General features: G+C 39.6%; 2 protein-coding genes across 2 annotated transcripts; one reads left to right on the plus strand and one right to left on the minus strand.

Annotated features, from left to right (window-relative positions):
• Window positions 1-1,806: 1,806 nt before the first annotated feature.
• Window positions 1,807-2,783, minus strand: LOC138096736 (olfactory receptor 4Q3-like). The gene is given in 2 exon segments (XM_068993019.1): window positions 1,807-1,859; window positions 1,862-2,783. Coding segments are annotated over 2 exon segments (960 nt in total). The 5' UTR covers window positions 2,769-2,783.
• A 14,281-nt stretch (window positions 2,784-17,064) lies between these two features.
• LOC138096746 (olfactory receptor 11G2-like) lies at window positions 17,065-18,060 on the plus strand. Its single transcript, XM_068993025.1, has one exon. It carries the CDS (start codon window positions 17,074-17,076, stop codon window positions 18,058-18,060), a length of 987 nt encoding a protein of 328 aa, XP_068849126.1. The 5' UTR covers window positions 17,065-17,073.
• Window positions 18,061-23,138: the final 5,078 nt, after the last annotated feature.

A 23,138-nucleotide genomic window follows, 5' to 3' on the forward strand; every position in this document is an offset into this window, starting at 1 on the left:
AGTGAAAGGGAAAGAGGAGGGCGTAATCTGTACCAGGGAGGCCATGCACCCTCATTCATCCTGTTAAGAAATCACCCAAGTGGTAGCTTTGTTCCTAGTCTTTGAGAATTCCTTCTGTAGCCACACATACATACACACACACATATACAGACACATATACACACACACACACATACGCACACACACACACACACACACATAGTCTCTTAAGCATAAAGTCACTAACTCCCAGCATAAAACAGAAAATCCACTCTTTATTCCAATGTAAAGAAAACTCTTACATGATGAGGAGTATTGCAAATTATCTAGTAAATCATAGTATTAGGTAGAATTTCAGACATTTTTTTCCTGAAGTATACTTTTTAACTAAGTAATCAGAAAAGCCTCCCTATAGCAATTGACTAGGAAATAAAGGACAAATTTTAAAATATTCTTCAAAGTCCATCATTCTACTATTATTTAGTAAATAGAATAAAATCCTTCCATAGGCATAAAATGTTGCAAAGAGCCTTATGTCATAGGTTTGTTATAACTGTTTAATCACTGCCATGTCCTACCCTTTGCGACCCTGTAGCTCTCCAGGATCCTCTATCTATGGGATTTCTGAGGCAAGAATATTAGAGTTGGTTGCCATTTCCTTCTTCAGGGGATCTTCCTGACCCAGGGATCGAACACACATCTCCTGCTTGGCAGGCAGATTTTTACCACTAAGTCACCTAGATAATCTTAAATATAAATGTTCTGGTGAATCTTTTTTCAAGGATCTCCTAGGTCTTGAGATCCTATGCATGTATAATTGAAATAAAGCAGTTAGTTCATCTGATTGTATTAATACTCTTCCTGAGGAGAAAAAAATATTAACTTAGCCTTAATTAAAGTTTCTAGCTTTCCTGGTTAATTACACTTTTTCTACATGATCTTGGGCAAGATACTATTTAACAAATTTGAGTTGGTAAAAACAAAGTTGAGTAATATTACTTACTTTTCAAAACACTTCTGGGCAGAGAAATAGTTCTTCAAGGGCAGGAACCAGGCAGATGGGTGCTTTAAACCATAGCTCATTTCTTTCTCTTTTTCCTTTAGAGTTCAGAGCTCTTAAACATTGTGAACAATTAGAGAACAGTCTTATCAATTCTCTCTCAACAATTCAGCTGAAAGAAAAACTAGGTGAAATGGAATGTCTCTTCTAGAGAATTCTCTACAGCAGAATGCTGAGAGTTTCCCTCCCTCTACCACCCTCAGACTTCCTTTCCTTTACACATAAACTTCATTAAGAGCTTATGTTCAATCAAATGAGTTGTTCAACTGCATTTCTAAAAATTGGCGCAATGCACACGATAATTCCTGGATTAACACTAATATGCAGGCTAGTTTGTGATGCTTTCAAGATTTGTTGCAGACAAGACAAAAGGGATTCACATTGCCTTGGAAGATTCTCTGATGAGACCTCAGAAGGAACTTCTGGACACCAGGAAATGTTATACCCTAGAGGAGTAGGACACAAAAGGAGCTGTACAATCTTCTTTCATTTGAAAAGAGCTTAAAAAGGAAATGAATAAAGGAAGATCACTTATAGGCAAAAGGCTAGAAGAGCTGATCTTTCAGCGTGTCCCTTTGACCCTAGTACTCAATTCCTATTATCATTTGTGGGCCAGTAAACACTACTGAGGTCCTTGCTTAATATTTGACACCTGATAAAGTCACCTATGCCTCCCAGCTATAATCAAGAACAATGCATTATAATTTTGCATGTACTCAGGTACTGGATGAGTTAAGAGTGTGTTAAGAAAGAATATATTTTCTAAATCACCTCTTCCTGTTCATTCTTTGACATGGCAGCAGGATGTCACATGTTTTTTTCTCAGCTTCTTCATGGCTGTCTTCATATCAGTGTTCCTGAGAGTATAAATGAGGGGGTTCAACATAGGTGTGATCACTGTGTAGAAGACAGAGAAAACTTTGTCTACAGAGAAGCTGCAGAAAGGTCTCAGGTAGATGAATACACATGGCACAAAGATCAGACTGACCACTGTTAGGTGGGAGGCACAGGTAGAGAGTGCCCTGCTCTGGCCCTGGCGGAGCCGAGTTCTCAGGGTGACCAGGATGACGGCATAAGAGAAGAGCAAGACCAAGAAACAGACCAGAGACAACAGACCACTGTTGGAGACCATCAGCACCTCTACTACATATGTGTCTGTGCAGGCTAGCTTGATGACCTGTGGGACGTCGCAGTAGAAGTTGTCCAGTTTATTGGGCCCACAGAAGGGCAGCTGAATGACCAGTATGACCTGTGTGATAGAATGGACAAAGCCCCCACACCAACAGGCAAAAACCATCTGAAAGCAGAGCTGGCGGTTCATGACTGTCAGGTAGTGCAAAGGATTACATATGGCAACATACCTATCGTAGGCCATGGCTGTCAGCAGAAACATCTCACTGGCACCCAGAAAGTGCAGGAAGTAGATCTGGGCCAGGCATCCTGAAAAAGAGATGATCTTGTCCTCCTGTAGGAAATCTCCTAACATCTTGGGCACAGTAACACAGCTCAGGCATAGGTCAATGAAGGACAGGTGGCCCAAAAAATAGTACATAGGTGATTGGAGCAAGTGAGTATCAGCTCGCACTGTTACCACTATCAAGAGGTTTCCCAGGACAATGGCCATGTAAAACAACAGAAAGATTAAGAAGAGAAATAGCTGCAGCTCCAAGGATGATGATAGACCCAGAAGAACAAATTCTGTCACCTTAGAATCATTTTCTTTTTTCATCAGGTCAAGAATACCAAGTGACCTAAGAAAGATGAATTAAATTAGAACAAGAGAGATTTAAGCTAGACAAAAGGCCAAAAAAAAAAAAAAAAAGAGGCAATTGAAATAATTGAAGAAATGGGAATTAGGATCCAGATGGGTTATATTAGAATTAGGTAGGCTCCGGACAGTATTGTCATGAATCCAGCTATTGTTGTATTGCCACTAAGTAGTGTCCGACTCTTTTGTGACCCCATGGACTGTAGCCCACCAGATTCCTCCATCCACGGGATTTCCCAGTTGATGAACCCACTACAGTGGGTTAGCATTTCCTTCTTCAGGGAATCTTCCCACCCCAGGGATTGAACCTACATCTCCTACATTGTCAGATGAATTCTTTACTGTTGAGCTTCCAGGGAAGCCCCCATGAATTCAGTGCCTTCTGTTATGTAAATCTGATCCTATCTTATGCAAATCTTGTAGTCACCTTCCAAAATACTATCATCCCTAGAATTCTCTGATGCTGTGGAAATTTCACTGTTCTGTGAATGCTTCTAAGTGTATAAACCAAGAACAAGACTCAAATGATTTCTTAAATTTAAGATTAATAAATGTCAATATAGAGAAAGAGTATGAGCAACAGAAAGTATAAAAAGTATTTCAGAGTCAGAAAGAGGTGTAAGGGAGGAGACTGGAGATCTGAGAAACTTACATCATTGAGTATCAGGAACTATGCAGTTTTATTTTACCCTGCTCTTCATTCCACCAGCCCTTTCTTCATAGTCTCTGGCTAGGAAAATGAGAAATTCTCAGATGACCATCAAAGTTGCCCTGTCTGTGCCCTAATGCTGTTCTTACGAGTCACGCCCTAATTGAGGGCTGGCTGCAAGGACTGGAGAGATCCCCTCTCCCTAGTGCTTTGTCTGTATCTGAAGCTTTTATGGTCCTTATGCCACCATTCAGCCTAACGAGCCCTGGGATTCCCTGGGCTGCTGTTGTTTGAGTTGTCTGTATGTCAGTTCTTGCTGGAAAGCTGACTTTAGGCTCTGAAGGTTCTGAAACAGTCAAACCTTATTGTATAACACAGCCCTCCCATTTACCTACTTCGTGTTGATTAATTTGACAGTACGTGTGTTACTAATTTTCCATATGTCAGTCTGTTATCTGAGTAAAACAATTCTCAATGGTTTCCCAGCCATGCTTCCTGGAGTGGGTTAGGCTAAAAGATAAATGCCAAGTTACCATAGGAAGCTATACAAGCAGTAACACTTCCTTCAGGGTGTTACAGAGCCTTAACACAACACAAGTCTCTTGATGATACTTCAAGCGTCTTCTCTAACTGGTGCCTATGTATGGATCTTATCCAGGAAACAAAGATGCTATCTTTAGTAACTGACTGTGTTATTGTCTTGATCCCTGTCTCCTGTACAGTGTCACGAACCTCATTCCATAGTTCATCAGGCACTCTATCTATCAGATCTAGGCCCTTAAATCTATGTCTCACTTTCACTGTATAATCATAAGGGATTTGATTTAGGTCATACCTGAATGGTCTAGTGGTTTTCCCTACTTAATTCAATATGAGTCTGAATTTGGTAATAAGGAGTTCATGATCTGAGCCACAGTCAGCTTCTGGTCTTGTTTTTGTTGACTATATAGAGCTTCTCCATCTTTAGCTGCAAAGAATATAATCAATCTGATATCGGTGTTGACCATCTGGTGATGTCCATGTGTAGAGTCTTCTCTGGTGTTGTTGGAAGAGGGTGTTTGCTATGACCAGTGCATTTTCTTGGCAAAACTCTATTAGCCTTTGCCCTGCTTCATTCCGCATTCCAAGGCCAAATTTGCCTGTTACTCCAGGTGTTTCTTGACTTCATACTTTTGCATCCCAGTCCCCTATAATGAAAAGGACATCTTTTTTTGGGTGTTAGTTCTAAAAGGTCTTATGGGTCTTCATAAAACCATTCAACTTCAGCTACTTCAGCATTACTGGTTGGGGCTTAGACTTGGATTACTGTGATATTGAATGGTTTGCCTTGGAGATGAACAGAGATCATTCTGTCGTTTTTGAGATTGCATCCAAGTACTGCATTTCAGACTCTTTTGTTGACCATGATGGCTACTCCATTTCTTCTGAGGGATTCCTGCCTGCAGTAGTAGATATAATGGTCATCTGAGTTAAATTCACCCATTCCAGTCCATTTTAGTTTGCTGATTCCTAGAATGTCGACATTCACTCTTGCCATCTCTTGTTTGACCACTTCCAATTTGCCTTGATGCATGGACCTGACATTCCAGGTTCCTATGCAACATTGCTCTTTACAGCATCGGACCTTGCTTCTATCACCAGTCACAACCACAGCTGGGTATTGTTTTTGCTTTGGCTCCATCCCTTCATTCTTTCTGGAGTTATTTCTCCACTGATCTCCAGTAGCATACTGGGCACCTACTGACCTGGGGAGTTCCTCTTTCAGTATCCTATCATTTTGCCTTTTCATACTGTTCATGGGGTTCTCAAGGCAGGAATACTGAAGTGGTTTGCCATTCCCTTCTCTAGTGGACCACATTCTGTCAGACCTCTCCACCATGACCCATCCATCTTGGGTTGCCCGGCAGGCATGGCTTGGTTTCATTGAGTTAGACAAGGCTGTGGTCCTAGTGTGATTAGATTGGCTAGTTTTCTGTGAGTATGGTTTCAGTGTGTCTGTGCTCTGATGCCCTCTTGCAACACCTACCATCTTACTTGGGTTTCTCTTACCTTGGGCATGGGGTATCTCTTCATGGCTGCTCCAGCAAAGCACAGCCGCTGCTCCTTACCTTGGACGAGGGGTATCTCCTTACCACAGCCCTTCCTGACCTTCAACATGGGTAGCTCCTCTAGGCCCTCCTACGCCCGCACAGCCACCGCTCCTCGGGTTGCTCCTCCCGGGTGCCGCCCCTGGCCTCGAGCGCCTCCCCTGGCCTCCAGCACGGGGTGGCTCCTCAGGGCCACCGCCCCTGGCCTCAGGCGTGAGGTGGCTTCTCCTGGCCTCCCCTGACCTCAGATGCGGGGTAGCTCCTCTCCGCCGTGGTCCCTGGCCCCTGACGCACGAGGGGTGTCTCCTCCCGAACACCACTGACCTCCGACGCGGGGTGTCTCCTCTCGGCCGCCACCCCTGGCCTCGGACTTGGGGTAGCTCCTCCCAGCCACCGCCCCTGACCTCGGACGTTGGGTAGCTCCTCTCAGCGGATCCTGCGCCGTCGCAGCCTGACACTCTCCGCCGATTCCCCTGACCTCGGATGTGGTAACTCCTCTCGGCCACGCCCAGGTTGCAGCCGCCTGCGCTTACAAATAGCTGTGAAAAGAAGAGAGGCTGAAGACCAAGGGAGAAAAGGAAAGATATAAGCATCTGAATGCAGAATTCCAAAGAATAGCAAGAAAAGATAAGAAAGCCTTCTTCAGCGATCGATGCAAAGAAATAGAGGAAAACAACAGAATGGGAAAGACTAGAGATCTCTTCAAGAAAATTAGAGATACCAAGGGAACATTTCATGCAAAGATGGGCTCGATAAAGGACAGAAATGGTCTGAACCTAAGAGAAGCAGAAGATATTAAGAAGAGGTGGCAAGAATACACAGAAGAACTGTACAAAAAAGATCTTCATGACCCAGATAATCATGATGATGTGATCACTAATCTAGAGCCAGACATCTTGGAATGTTAAGTCAAGTTGGCTTTGGAAAGCATCACTACGAACAAAGCTAGTGGAGGTGATGGAATTCCAGTTGAGCTATTTCAAATCCTGAAAGATGATGCTGTGACATCTATTTCTGCTTTATTGACTATGCCAAAGCCTTTGACTGTCCGGATCACAAGAAACTGTGGAAAATTCTGAAAGAGATGGGAATACCAGACAATCTGACCTGCCTCTTGAAAACTCTGTATGCAGGTCAGGAAGCAGCAGTTAGAACTGGACATGGAACAATAGACTGGTTCCAAACAGGAAAAGGAGTACATCAAGGCTGTCTATTGTCACCCTGCTTATTTAACTTCTATGCAGAGTACATCATGAGAAACACTGGACTGGAAGAAACACAAGCTGGAATCAAGATTGCAGGGAGAAATATCAATAAACTCAGATATGCAGATGACACCACCCTTATGGCAGAAAGTGAAGAGGAGCTAAAAAGCCTCTTGATGAAAGTGAAAGAGGAGAGTGAAAAAGTTGGCTTAAAGCTCAACATTCAGAAAACGAAGATCATGGCATCTGGTCTCATCACTTCATGGGAAATAGATGGGGAAACTGGAAACAGTGTCAGACTTCATTTTTGGGGGCTCCAAAATCACTGCAGATGGTGATTGCAGCCTTGAAATTAAAAGACGCTTACTCCTTGGAAGAAAAGTTATGACCAATCTAGATAGCATATTCAAAAGCAGAGACATTACTTTGCCAACTAAGGTCCGTCTGTCAAGGCTATGGTTTTTCCTGTGGTCATGTACGGATGTGAGAGTTGGACTGTGAAGAAAGCTGAGCGCTAAGGAGATCCAACCTGTCCATTCTGAAGGAGATCAGTCCTGGGATTTCTTTGGAAGGAATGATGCTGAAGCTGAAACTCCAGTACTTTGGCCACCTCATGCAAAGAGTTGACTCATTGGAAATGACTCTGATGCTGGGAGGGATTGGGGGCAGGAGGAGAAGGGGACAACAGAGGATGAGATGGCTGAATGGCATCACTGACTCAATGGATGTGAGTCTGAGTGAACTCCTGGAGTTGGTGATGGACAGGGAGGCCTGGCATGCTGTGATTCATGGGTTGCAAAAAGTCGGACACAACTGAGCTGCTGAACTGAACTGTGTTATTGTCAAAGTAAAATTTTTTACGTTATGAAACATAATCCTGATATGGCTGATTCATGTTGAGATTTGATAGAAAACAACAAAATTCTGTAAAGCAATTATCCTTCAATAAAAAAATAAATTAAAAAACATAATTCTGAAATAGATGATGAACACATGTCAGAATTGTATTTAATTCTTTAATGACTGATGGTAGGATGACAAAGCCAACTCAAAAAACAATATAAATAATAATTTTATATAATCACAGTATAAAAAAGAACACTGAAATAAAATTTCTAAGGTATATATAAACCAGTTAATGCCCTGAAGGAAAACACAACCTTAACATTTGGGATTTTCCCCCCACTCTATCAAGAAAATTAACACAGTTTAGCAGTTTTCTATTATATCTAACTATATAATTGTACACATCTGAAATCCCATAAATAGCAAATACTAGGTTAAAATTACATCCTTCTAGAGTTAGATGAGCCTTAAGTAGGCTTGTTAAATAATATTTTAACATGACATTAAAAGGTAACACTTATACTTGGATTTCACTATAGGATAAGAATAAGAAATAAAGCAACAGGATAATATGAGACATTTCTCTTTTGCAGAAGGAGTTCTCATGGCAGACAGGTTTTTAGATTCTTTTTCTCTCCCACTGCAAAGTGACAGTTCAAGGGAAAAGATGAGATACACGCAGGTGAGAGTAGGACCCACACCGAGTTAGATTCTTCAGGCATTGTAGAGGTCAATATCGCCCATCCAACTGCATCAGCATAGCTTCCAGTGTCCCTGAAAGAAACATACTCAGTCATTACAGTCATTGCTCTCCAGAATGCCCAAATCTATGGCTTCATTGGCCTCATCTATGGCTTCTTAATAGGCCATTCATTATCTTCCTACTTTAGATAAAAACTTCCAAATCAGTTTTATCCTAAGAATTACTTCCCATTAGCACAGTTGACATTCCACCATTTTTAGGTTTTCAATGAATAGAGATAGAAAATTAACCCAAAATAATATTTATTTAGAAAAAATTATTGCAGTTACTTTGAACTAAAGTGAGTAATTTACTTCCCTTCAAACTTCTAAATCTTTCTGTTTCATCTCAAATTTTATGTTTTATCATTGTTATTTTTATATCCAGCATATGGAGATCAGTCCTGGGTGTTCATTGGAAGGACTGATGTTGAAGCTGAAACTCCAATACTTTGGCCACCTGATGTGAAGAGCTGACTCATTTGAAAATACCCTGATGCTGGGAAAGATTGAAGGCAGGAAGAGAAGGGGACGACAGAGCATGAGATGGTAGGATGGCATCACCAACTCAATGGACATGGGTTTGGGTGGACTCCCAGAGTTGGTGATGGACAGGGAGGCCTGGTGTGCTGCAGTTTATGGGGTTGCAAAGAGTCAGACATGACTGAGAGGCTGAACTGAATTGAACTAGCCATTTATGTTTTCAAACAAATTACTCTTCTTTGCTCTTAATAAGTAAAAACATAGCTATTATCTTGCATATACATTTGTATTTCCTTGACACCTATGTATCTGGTAGAGTCTCAGCCACCTATATTGCTTACACTTGTCAACAAACCGATACTTGAGGATTTTTGTCATACACAAACATCTCAGCAGATTAGGAATAAGCACACATTTTATGAATTCCTATAGTCACGAAAATTCCTTTTTGTTTTTTAAAGAAGTGAAAATAAAAATGTGCCTTAACATCGTCTAAAGGTAGTTAAACACCCTATCAAACTGCTATCAAATAGCCATTCTATAATATATATAATATACAAAAATAGAAAAATCTGAACTAAGCATGCTTCTCACTCCAATTCTAGGGAACTGTATGTAGGGAAGGTTGCCTTGGTAATAAGTAGATGGGAAGAAAAAAAAAAAGCCTTTGAGAAGCTGGGGTTACAGAGAGGCCCTCACAAATGTGGCAGCCTTAGTTTACATATCAAGAATCTCAGACTTTGCTTTCATTTAGGGATATCCTTAACAAATAGTGTCCTCTGGTGCCTGACAGACACAAGCCCAGACCCTGGGTGAGGAAGGGATTTTCCTCCTCGGTCTTGCAGAATCCACACAAACATCTTTTTCAAGGATAATGAGCAGACAAAGCCAAAGACAACTGTATTACTTGGAAAAAAATTTTTTAGTTGTAATACTATTGTATTGCTACAGTAACGCAACAAATGACCACCAACTCAGTGGCTTAAACAAATAAATTTATTATCTTTACAATTCTATAGGTCAGAAGTCTAACAAAGTCTTGCTGTGCTAAATATCAGTGTTGGCAGGGCTATAGTCCTTTCTGGAGGCTTTGGAAAGAATCTTCAAAGCCTGCAACACTAAATCAAGCCTTGTCTCACACCTACCATCTTTCTGGTTCCTGAAACCAGGAAAGGTTCAATGCTCTTCAGGACACAAGGATACACCTTGAATGGGGCCACCTAGAAACTGAAAGTTTTCCCAGCTGAAACCCTTATCTTAGTACATCAAAGTCCATTTCACCAGGTGAACTAGCAGATTCACAGGCTTGGAATATGTTAGTCTGAGGATTAGGCCTCTGAGATTTTGGGTGCTGTTATTTTTCTTACCACAATATACAATATAACAAAGTGCCACAAGTTAGAGCCAACAAAAAGCTCAGACACAAGAGACAGACACCCAGACTTCAGACACTGGGCTTATCACACATGGTTTATAAAAGAACTCTCAGATACAGATTGTTTAAAAATTATGTCTAAAGAAGTAAAACACAAAGTCTGGATATTTATTAGAGTTAGGAAGGATGCACCTCACATGTTTCTCCAACTGCTTTTATTTAATGTGTCTTTGTTTAACACCGATCCTCCATGGATGTTGTTCCTGCTGATGCACTTCTGATTAGCCAGTTTCCCTCCCAGGATATTCAAGATATAATTCCACATCCGGATTTCACTGTAGATATTGAGCAATCAACTTTCTGCATAAGTCCTACTTCTGGAGATGTAACCAATCAATTTTTTTCTCTTGTTCCTTTTCAAGTAATATTTTTGTCTTTAGTTTTCTGTTGCTTACATATAACTCATATAAGTATGAATCTGTTCTTATTTATACTGTTTGTAATGTGTTGGGCTTGCTCTTTGAGACTGTAGATTTTTGTGCTTGACCAAATCTATAAAAATTTTCAAACATTTTGTCTTTTAATATTTACTTCTGTCTGCTTCTCTCATCTTTTTCAGTTGTCAAACTAATATTGGACTTCCACTTTAACTTCTCTTTCATTTTTCTTTTTTATCTATTCAGAATGCATTACTTATTCTTCTGATACAGTCTTGAGTTAATATATTTTTTATCTGCTCTCCAGTCTGCTGTTAAACTAGTCCATTAAATTTCTTTTTTTAAAATTTCTGGATGGTCATTAACTTTTCTTCAAAGAATATTTCTACATCCAATTAATCAACATGTTGACACGTCTACCTGAAGCTAGTGGGTAAAGATGTTAAATGACAAAGAAGTTTAAATCAATTCCATGATAGAATGCAAGAAGGTCTCTGTCCCTTTACAAGGAAAAGTTATTAGGAAAGCAGAAGTCTAGCCTTTTAAAAAATATGTTGACATTCTTTTTTGGCTTGTTTGTTTGGCAGCTTGGCTTGAGGGATCTTAGTTCCCTGACCAGGAATTGAACACATGCCCTCAGCAGTGAAAGCAGAGAGTGCTAACCCCTGGGCTTCAGGGAATTTCCCTACGTTAACTTTCTTATCTCTCTTTTTCCACCTTTTTAGGACTGAAAGAGGTGGAAGTTTAAAAAGTGCTGAGCCTTAGCTTTTATGGAGAAGAGAAAAAGATGTCTGTGTGCTCAGTTGCTCAGGCATTTCTGACTCTTTACCACCCCATGAGCTGTAACCCTCCAGGCTCCTCCATCCATGGGATTTCTCAGGCAAGAATACTGGAGTGGGTTGCCATTTCCTGCTCCAAGGAATCTTCCTGAGCCAGGAATCAAACCCACATCTCCTGCACTGGCAGGTGAATTCTTTACCATTGTGCCTTAGCTTTTATGGAGAAGAGAAAAAGATGCCTGAAAGTGAAAGTGAAGTCGCTCAGTCGTGTCTGACTCTTTGAGACCCGTGGACTGTAGCCCACCAAGCTCCTCTGTCCATGGGATTCTCCAGGCAAGAATACTGGAGTGGGTTGCTAAATACTGGTTGCTAAACCCAATGCTAGGGAATAGTGGCTTCCCCCAGCAGCAAGAAGAGGGACTGTGTCAGCTAAAATGACTCTAAATATCATAGAAAACAAATATACATGTCAAATGTTTCTGTCCACTCAGCAGAATATATGTCCAATGAATTCCCAATTTGTGAAATAGAATGGATATCTTTGCACACTTGATAATAATAAAAATATTTCCATCACAATGGAAAACCTCTCACCATAATGCACATGAAGTTTGAAACACTGGTCTTATTTCATCACAACGCAGTAAGAGTTTTATTTGGGACAGGGTAAAACCCAACAGTTGGCAACCTATGGCGAGCCTAGCACAGATGAAATTAAGATAGAACTGATCCTAGACAAAATTGTTAAGTAGGGAAAGTGTGTCTTGGCCCATGTGCACTCTACCTTGGGTCCTGCAGTCCTAATCACGTACATGTTGTAGTTCTGCCACCTCAAACTGGCTCATGATGCTCACAGCTCCCCACCTTGCACTATAATGACCATAAATACTTCAAATTTCTAATATTTTTTGCTCAACCTTTCACTACCACATAGAAATAGACACTAACAGACTGATTATATCAATCTGTGTTACTATACCTGACTCCAGAGATCCTCTAAAAGGTCATTCAATGAATTCCCTGGTGGTCCAGTGGTTAGGACTTCACATTCTCACTGCAAAGGGCTTGGGTTCAATCTCTGGTTGGGGAGCTAAAACCCCACATGGTACACAGCATAACCAAAGATTTTTTTTTTTAATTAAGGTATTAAAAAATGGTCATTCACAACTGATGTTTCTGTTTTCTTCTGCCGTTTTCCATGACTGTATGTACTCCCTTATCTTGATTTACAAAGCAAAACTACAAAAATAAGTGTTTTGTGGTTTATCCACGAATAATACAGAAAATATTCCTGTTACATTTTTTGGTGAAAAAAAATAATTTTGTAAAGTTTATTTCAACCCAAATGAAATGTGAATTTTGTTTGAAAAAATAAATGGTCATTCAGACAGTGACTCTGAAAAAAATATGGAGGTAACACCTCAAGGAAGATGTTTTTGAAATAGCATTATTGGGCCTATTATATTGATCAAAAAAGATAATTATTTTTTTGTACACAAAGAAGTTAGAATAACATTGGGAAAAATTTCAAGAATCTTAAGAGAAAACTCATCATACTATGATGTGTGCTACGTTGCTTCAGTCGTGTTCAACTCTGTGAATCTATGGACTATAGCCTGCCAGGCTCCTCTGTCCATGGGATTCTCCAGGCAAGAATGCTGAAATGGGTTGCCATGCCCTCCTCCAGGGGATCTTCCTGACCCAGGGATCAAACCCATCTCTCTTAAATCTCCTTCATTGGCAGGTGGGTTCTTTACCACTAGCGCCAGCTGGGAAGGCCTCATACTATGATAGCACAGAGCTAATACAGTTAGATCACTGATTCTGAAGGAAACAAAAAATAAACCATAATGGCACCACTAGAAACAAAGATCTCATATTCCTTAAGTTTTTCCCTTTTGTTTCCTCATAAGAAAAACATTTTCAATTTTCTACATTTCTCTGGTGATCAATTATGTGGCTGTCACTTTTCCCTAGAGCAACCATGGTCTTACAGAATAAAAAGATATTTCATAATTAACTTTGAGTTCAGAAGACACAACCATATGCTCAGTTCACACAACTACTTATTTTTCCTAGTTGCTCTCTAAAAGGTATTTAATCACAGATGGTAAAGGCAGATACTGGCCTGAGAGACTAGCCTTCCCAAAGGACAACTTTTTTTTTTTTTTTAAGGACAACTTTTTAAAATATACAAAGAACCAAATCTTTAGGATGCTCTCCAGAACTCTATTTTTTAAATTTGTTTTTAATTAGAGAACTGTTGCTTTACAATGTTGTGTTGGTTCAGAACTCCTTTTTTTTTTTTAAGATTAAAAAATTTATGTAGATGGTACTTGAATCCTTTCTTCCAAATTAAAAACTAGAAACCACTCCCAGAGTCTAACCTTCATCATCCTCCAGACATCTCCCCTGACGTGAATCTTGGCAGTCACTGCCAAGTTAATTGTACAAAAGGAGGTTTGTTTTTCAGTGAAAGTCCTGGGAATCACACTTTTGAGATAGGAGCTGAGAAGCAAGGGCATACTGACTCAGTTCCTCCTGAGCATAGCTCACAGGTTTGCAGAAATAAATCACATCATGTCCCTATATTTTCTTTTTTCCTCAAGAAATAATCCTAAATTTGTTTCTTGGTGGTGGTGGTGGTGGTTGTGGTATTCTTGATAAAAGATCTGAGGGCCAAAAATCTAAATAGCTTCAATTCCCAGGCAAATCTGTGGTGTTTGTCATTAAAAGAAGTAAGTATAGATGAATCCTTTTTCTAGCTTTTTCACAACTCTAAGTGACAGTATGCTCTTTTGAAAGCAAGAAAAGAGTTCAGTTACGACTAGCAATTCATAGGAGATGATGTCAAACAGGATTCAAAGTATTGTTTCCCTGGTTCCACTTATAGGAGCTGTATCTACATATCCATACATTGTTTCGGAGAGACAGAAACAACGACAAACTACAGTAATTGCCATCCACTTGGAAGTCCAGGTAGGTTAAGGAATTAGGAAAAGCAAAGCAGTTTGGGAATGTTTCACAAATTCTTTTTAAAGCTAAAAGAATATTAACCCTGTTTTGTTTTTACTCATATGTATATATAATTGTCTATCTACTGGGTAATCAAGTCTTGGGAAATCATAACAATGGTTTTGATAAACAATGATAGAATAGATTCCATGATATCACTGCATTTAGAAAGAAGAGATAGAGACACAGATCCTGGCCAAACCAGGGCTAACTACTGTCAGGGAGACATTCAAAGTTCTTCTGAAGGAAGTTTCAGACATCAATGTGGTTCATACCGATACCAGAGTGTCCCTCGGGAATAATAAAGTATTTCTTTCGTTAAGTAAGGAAACCAAATTAAACTATTTTAGGTCTTTCTTTTTCCAAGGTTGCTATGTTTTCTTCAGTATATTGATCATCAGAAACCAGATCATTAAATGTTTTGAAAAATCATCAACTCAATCTAGATCAGAATCCCAGCCCCAGTTTCTTCTTAAATACAATGCTAAGTCAATCTGTCTCACTGGCTGCTGCTTCCTCCCTTTATATTTCCCCATTTCCATGGTCTTCATGGAGTCATTTTCTTCTCATAATACCTTCAGAGAAGTTTGACTGAAAGAATCAACTACCTTCAGGTAACCATATGAAGAGAAAAAAGCAGAGTTAGTCAAAGGCAATATGGGTTAAAAAAAATGCAGCATTACTGAGTAATTTAGTTTAGAGTGGAAAGAGTATCAGGGCTGCATCTACCCACCCAAGGACCTTGGCCATGTATTTCCACACAGCCTGCATTTCTGGAGTGTGACATCAGTTGATAATGAGTGTACTCAGCTGCACAGGACATCCAGCCTTCCTGGAAGTCCATTTGGACAGCCCCTGCTGTTGTTCCCAGGTGTCTTCTCAGTACTTTTGTACGTCCTCTTAATACTCTCATGGTCATAGTGAAGCCCTTTCCTTTTTCTCTGCGGACAAATAAGAGAAAGGAGGGACTTCAGTAAGATCCAAGGGGACCAGTGCACATGCATTTTTGAGGTAGCTGGGTCAACTTTGGGACCTCACTTGGGTGACCAGCTATCCCTGCGTCCCTGGGGCTGAGGGTTCCCTGAGTTACAAGACTTTCAGGGTTAAAATTAGTTCAGTCCCAGGCAAACTGGCACATTTGGTTACTCTAGTCTCATACCATATTGATCCATCATCTCCTCTTTTTGCCATATCCTTGCACTCATCTGCCCCCAACTTTCTTCTTCAAGGTCCAATGGTATGGTTCTTTCCTTGCATATGTGAAACGATTAAGGCTTCCAAGTGGAAAGTTATCTGAATTAAAATTCAAATGGGGGCAGAAATAATGATTTATTCATTTAGTAAGCAATTATAATGTACATATTACCTAAAAAATAATGCGAAAGTTGCTCAGTTGTGTCCAACTCTTTGTGACCCCAGTCCATGTTATTCTCCAGGCCAGAATACTGGAGTGGGTAGCCTTTCCCTTCTCCAGGGGATCTTCCCAACCCAGGGATTGAACACAGGTCTCCCACATTGCAGGCAGATTCTTTACCAGCTGATGTATTAGATATCAAAAAAGATCAAAGATGATTAACACTTGGCCTCTGTCCTCAGAGGTTGACAGTCTAGTAGGTATATTAAGACATGCAAAACAAAAATTGATGCAAAGTATAAAGTGCAAATTCTTTAGTGTAGAAAAATGCTGTAGCTTTTAGAGTGTTTTCTCATTCCTTCTGGAAAACATTTTAGAATGTTTTTTCAATCCTTAATGTTGATTCAGGAAATATGCTAGCCTACCTATGAAGTGAAGTGAACTGTGCTAAGAATTCATAATATGAAGATGAAAAATACATCTCTGCCTTCATGAAGCTCAGACTGGTAAAGAGATAGAAAAGTGACCAGTTACAAGAAGGCATAGTATAAGTTTACACACACATATGTCAGATGCTATGGCAAAAACAAAGAATTACTATTGATGGTGAAGTCCAGCAACATTTCAGAAGGTGGCAATCAGTAAACGCTGTAGATTGCAAGTACAAATTATTCGATCAAAGGAAAAAAAGTAAATAAACAGCAAAAAGATGGAGAAAGAGAAAGGAAGGGATCCAGAAGGGATGGGCAAGAAAGAAGAAAGGAAGGAAAGAGGGAGGGATGGAGGGAGGGGTGAAGGGAAGAAAGGGAGGGGAGAAAGAGACGGAGGTAGAAAGGAAGGTGTGCGTGTGCTACGTGTGTGCGAGCTAAGCTCCTTCAGTTGTGTCCGACTCTTTTCCACCCTATGGACTGTAGTCTGCGAGGCTCCTCTGTCCATGGGATTCTCCAGGCAAAATCACCAGAGTGGGTTGCCACGCCGTCCTTCAGGGGATCTTCCCTACCGAGGGATCAACCCCTGTCTCTTACCTCTTCTGCGGTAGCAGGCAGGTTCTTTGCCATTAGCGCCACCCGCGGGAAGCCCAAAAGGAGGAGCACCAGCAATCTTAGGTAGAAAGAGTAGCACATCATTTGACAGAAATATAATTATTCTTTTCTTATCTGGGACGTAAAACTCAAGAGGTGAGGTTAGACAAGTAGATAAAAATCAAATTGTGAAGGGCCTTGTGTGTTACGCTCAGTTGTTTGGATTTGGCCTCACAATAATAATGTTTCATTGCAGCACAGCTTACAGACTAAATGAACATCTCCAAATCAGCATCCCATTCTGAATCAGTGCGTGAATTCATCCTTCTGGGTTTTCCCTGCAGCAGGGAGATTCAGGTCATTCTGTTTATGTTCTTCTCCATCATCTACCTCCTGACTCTCATAGGAAATGGAGCCATTATCTGTGCTGTGTGCTGGGACCAGCATCTCCACACCCCCATGTACATCCTGCTGGGGAATTTTGCATTCCTGGAGATCTGGTATGTCAACTCCACTGTTCCAAACACACTGATCAACTTCCTCTCAGAGAGCAAGGCCATCTCTTTCACTGGTTGCTTCCTTCAATTATATTTTTTCTTTTCCATGGGCTCCACTGAGTGCTTCTTTCTCTCAGCAATGTCATTTGATCGATACTTTGCCATCTGCCATCCTCTGCATTATGCCACAATTATGACTGGTAGATGTTGTTTCAACCTAGTGATTGCTTGTTGGATATGTGGCTTTCTCTGGTATCTGGTGCCTGTTATTCTCATTTCCCAACTGCCTTTCTGTGGTCCTAATGCAACTGATCACTTTGTATGTGACTCAGGCCCACTGCTGACCCTTTCATGTGTTCCTGCTCCCATGTCCAAGCTCACCAGCTGTACTCTAAGCTCCCTCATCATCCTCCTTAGCTTCCTTTTCATTCTCATCTCCTATGCCCTGGTTCTACTTGCTGTTCTTCGATTGCCCTCGGCATCCAGTCAACAAAAGGCGTTTTCCACCTGTGGGTCCCATTTGGCTGTGGTGCTGCTGTTCTACGGGACCATTATGGTGATGCATGTGAGCCCTGGATCCAGCCACTCCACGTTGTTGCCAAAAATCATGACTTTGTTCTATGCTATGGTGACTCCACTCATCAACCCTTTGATTTACAGTCTCAGGAATAAGGATATGAAAAAAGCTCTCTGGAAAGTTCTGGAAAAGTTTAAAATTTCTTTAAAAGTCTTTGGCAGCAGGCACAGGAGGAATGTGGGATAATCTGGTTTAGTGTGATGTGGGTAAAATGGCCATCCTTGAACTTTCACACATTTGTACCATCATCCGTTCAGTAAATAGTAACTGAATGCCTCCTTCATGTTAGACACTGCACTTCGCACTATATTGTGAATATAATTATGAAGATAAATCAGGCACAATCTCTTCCTCAAATATCACTCTAATGGTGCAGACAGGTAAGAAAATAATTACTATAAAATGCAATAAATATTCTAACCAATATATGTACAATATATGAAACACAAGGAAAAAACAACTAATTTTGCCTGGGATCATGGGCAGTCAGGATTAGTGTTAGGGAAAACTTCAGTCAACATCATAGCAGACATGTATATTTTGTGATGAGGTGGGGGAAAGCCTTGGGTTCTGTTTAACTTCTAACTAGATTTCTTGTTTTTCTTTTTTTATTAGTATTTTTTTAAATTTTCATAAAAAATAGTTGACTCACAATGTTGTGCTAGTTTCAGATGTACAGCAAAGTGAAACAGTTATACATATATGTATATTCAATCTTTTTTTAAATTCTTCTCTTATATAGGCTATTACAGAGTAGAGTTCCCTGTGCTACACAGCAAGTTCTTATTAGTTATGTTTTACATATAGTAGTGTGTATATTTCAGTCCCAATCTCCCAATTTATCCCTCCCTCACCCCTTATCCCCTGGCAACCATAAGTTTGCTTTCTACATTTGTGACTCTACTTCTGTTTCATAAATAAGTTCACTTATACCTTTTTTTTTTAGATTGCACATATAAGCAATATCATGTGATATTTGTTTTTCTGTATCCAACTTACTTTACTCAGTATGACAATCTATACGTCCATACATGTTACTGCAAATGGCATTATTTGATCTTTTTATGACTAATATTCCATTGTATATATGTACAACATCTTCTTTATCTTGTACCTTGTTGATGGACATTTATGATTGCTTCCATGTCTTGGCTATTATAAATAGTGCTGCGATGAACATTGGGGAGCATGTATCTTTTCAGTTTATTATTTTCTCCAGGTATATGCCAGGAGTGGAATTTTTGTATCATATGGTAGTTCTGTTTTTAGTTTTTGCAAATGAAACAACTAACAAGGGATTAATCTCCAAAATATACAAACAGCTTATGCATCTCAACATGGAAAAAAAAAAAAAAAACCCAGTCAAAAAGTGGGCAGAGTATGTACAGAGACATTTCTCCAAAGAAGACATGCAGCTAAAAAGCACATGAAAAGATGCTCAGTATCACTAATTACTACAAAAATGCAAATCAAAACTACAAGGAGGTATCATCTCACACAACTCAGAATGGCTATCATCAGAAAATGTACAAGCAATAAATGTTAGAGAGGATGTGGAGAAAAAGGAACCCTCCTACACAGTTGGTAGGAATCTAAACTGGATACAGCCACCATGGAGAACAGTATGGATGTTCCTTAAAAACTAAAAATAGATTTATTTTTCAATCCTACTATGATATCTTTGAAAGGATATGAGACTTAAAATCAAAAGATCTAGGTAGGAACTCAATTCTTCCACAACTAAAACTGAAATGGTAATTGCCATCCCCAGAGACAATTAGTGTGATGTTTTAATAAATTATGAGTCCAAAAGTTCCTAAAACAGTACATAGAAAGTACATAATAAATATTAATTAAATATGAATGTTAATGAATTCTTTGTTCTCATGTTCTTTATTGGAATCAAAATCTCAGAGCCTTCATGAAAGCCACTTCCTATAACTTTTGGCAAAGCCCTTTTACAGCAGCTCTCCTTCTCAACTTTCCTTGAGACATAAACTAGATTATGTTTTCTCCATTTATAGCCAAAATACCATGTGTTTAGTTTAATTTTGGTCTGTGAGTGTGTGTGTGTGTGTGTGTGTGTGTGTGTGTGTGTTTACAGTGTTCTAGAGAATTAAGTCTTCAAAACTGGGACTTGTTTACCCCCGGGATACGTGAAGACTTTCCAAAAGTCACACAAGCATGCATAGTTCAATTTCTAGATTCTCAACTTACATATGCACATTTTCCTAAAGCTGCTGTGCCTAAGAACACATCTTTTATTGAAGTTTCAAATGGACTTATTTCACACATCCTCTTTCACAATTGCTTTTCTCCCACTTCAGATATAAAGCCTACCATTCACCAATTCTGACCTTAATATTTTGCATTGTTTGGGTATATAAGCTTCTAGTTGGGGACACTAAACAAATAATTTGAAATAATGATCACTCTACTGTGAAAGTGAATGGATTTAACAGATAATACATCCTTTAGTAACAAATGGTTTACAAGTTTTTCTTTCCAACAAAACTAAAAAAGGGTGTCTTGTTTTGGATTGTCATAAAAGAAGAAACATGCAGGTAGTTTATTATTAATAGAAGGTGGTTTCAGGTAGTAGGAATGAGGAATGAGAAGAAGCTACTATGACCAACGAAAATTTGATTCCACTAGAACATCTGAGAATTGTCCATTTGAATGGCACAGGTCTAAGACATTTATTGACTAACCATAGTTGCACAGGGAGATACTGACTACTCATGTTTCCAGAAACACATTGACTGGTGCACCAAATGAGCCATTGTGTCTTCAGAAAAGGCCCTGTGGATAGGGCTTGAGACAGGAGGGATGCTATCAGACTGATTCTGAGCTCCCAAGGGAATGCCCACCACCTCTGAAACTAAAATCAGAGGTACGTCAGGAAGCTCACAAGGCTACTTAACTATCCTGATAGCAGGTTACAAATAATTTGCAGTTAACAGGCAATATATGGTAACGGTCAGAACCAGACTCCCTGAATTCAAATTCTGTCTCCACTAACTGCATGACTTCGTATATGCCTCCATTAACTCATATTTAAAGAAACGATAATGATAGAGCTTTCTTCCCAGTGCCATTGTGAGGATGAAATTAATCAACCTGCTTATCAGAGAGTGTGGCAAAGAGTAAACCCTAAAATATCTCCATCGTTATAATACTTCATGCTTATGTTCACAGGGAATTTGCTCTCATTACAAGTTCTAATTTGGAAGTTAATTTTCTATTCTATCATGTATACTATCATGTAAGAATTGAATCGCCAGTCTATGTCTGATGCAGGATACAGCATGCTTGGGGCTGGTGCATGGGGATGACCCACAGAGATGTTATGGGGAGGGAGGTGGGAGGGGGGTTCATGTTTGGAAACACATGTAAGAATTAAAGATTTTAAAATTTAAAAAAATAAAAAATAAAAAAAAATAGAATGTAGCTAAAAATGCGGGCTGTATAATAAAGAGTTAACAAGTCAAAACACTGTATACTCAGATTAGAGAGAAATGATAAAGAGTACATCAATATAGAAATATAGAGTTTATCAGTAACATACATGTTGTTGAATCACAACGCAGAGATGTTAGTATGTTGAAGCACAAGATGGTTTTCTCAGTAATATGACTGACAAAGACTATCAACATGAGTTACGAGCAAGTGAACATGCAAACACTGAATTACCAATTTAAAAAACCAATGTCCTTGTATGAAAGAACATAGGACATGCAGAATTATAGATTGCAGTTACCTGTAATCTGAGAGTGGTCTCAGTCTCTTTCCCTCTCTCCTCACCCCTCTTCCTCTCTTCTTATGCCCCTCTCTCTCTTTCTCTCTCTCCACATACTCTGTTCTGCTTCTCAGGAATCATAGACCTCTCTGACTTTTGATAGGAAAAGAATTTGCTTCAAATTGGGCAGTTCCTGAAAATACTCTTCTCCACTATACAGACATCATTCAATATCATGTAATATTTCTGTTGCTGCACTACAGAAATCTAGCAGCCTGGTGTTCTATCTTATAATATAAATGCTCTCTATATACCTCTATATACATGCTCTCACATTTCAAAACAAAACAATTTGCTAGTTGTGAATCAGAATTGCTTCCACGGCTAAATCTGAAAATACTGCCAGCCCTCTGTGTCTGGTGCACTGGGGATGGAGAATCTACAGTATCAAAGACCTGACTATACTGTGCCATTTTTATGTAAGGGACTTGACATTCCCTGGATTTTTACCTTAGGGGATCCTGGAAACAATCCCCCCACAGATATGGAGGGATGGCTATGCTCCTTTTCCTTGGAATGTTTATAACCTTTACGCTATAATCTGAATGTTTGTGTCCCTCCGAAATTCAGATGTTGAAATCCACACCCCCAGCGTGATGGTATGCTATTAGGATTTGGGGCCTTTAGGTAAATAGGTCATGACAATGGAGCCATCATAAATGGAATTAGTGCCCTTTGAAAAAAGACCCCAGAGAGCTCCTTCATCCCTCCCACCATGTAATGTTACAGTGTTAACAAGGCTGTCTAAACAAGAAGTATGCTGTCACCAGATACTCTAACTGCTGATGCCTTGATCTTGGATTTCCTAGGCTCCAGATCTGTGAGAAATAAAATTCTGTTTATGTGGCACATATGGATCATAGTATTTCTGTTGAAGCAGCCCAAACAGAAAAGACAGTTTAGAAAGTAGTCTTTCTGTACCATGGTCTTTCAAAGACATTACTTTAGGGGAACATTTTGTTAATTTGGGATTGGTCTCTACTCTGCTTCTTCCTCTTTAATTCTCTGGCTTAACCAAAGCATTTTCCTTACCCTAACTAAGGCTTTCTTCCCACCCACCGCTGTCTTCTTTTTCTTCTCTCTTATCAACTTCAAAGATGCACATCACGGCCTAATGACCCATGTACCCCACACAGAGTTCTCCTATTTAGTGTGCCCTCCTCATTCAGTTTGAATTCTACTTGTCCTGTAAGTCAGTGCCTTTTACTGAAGTGAATAGACCCCAATTCATTGCAGCAAAGATTAATTGTTTCATAAAATAAAAAAATTAATAACTAGAAAATGAAATATAAAAACAGAAATATAGCTAACTTTTATATTATTAGATTTAACACATCACAAACTAGTCAACTATGAAAGTTTCTAAATGCTTCATCTTAGTATCTGAATTTATCACAGACAGCTAACAATTTGCTGCTGCTGTTGCTACTAAGTCACTTCAGTCGTGTCCGACTCTGTGCGACCC

This window comes from Capricornis sumatraensis, chromosome 2 (assembly GCF_032405125.1).
Source record: "Capricornis sumatraensis isolate serow.1 chromosome 2, serow.2, whole genome shotgun sequence".
In the NCBI taxonomy this organism is placed as follows: domain Eukaryota; kingdom Metazoa; phylum Chordata; class Mammalia; order Artiodactyla; family Bovidae; genus Capricornis; species Capricornis sumatraensis.

Excerpts from the sequence above, each read along its gene's own strand:
- LOC138096746 (XM_068993025.1), top strand. The coding sequence starts at position 17,074 with ATGAACATCTCCAAATCAGCATCCCATTCTGAATCAGTGCGTGAATTC.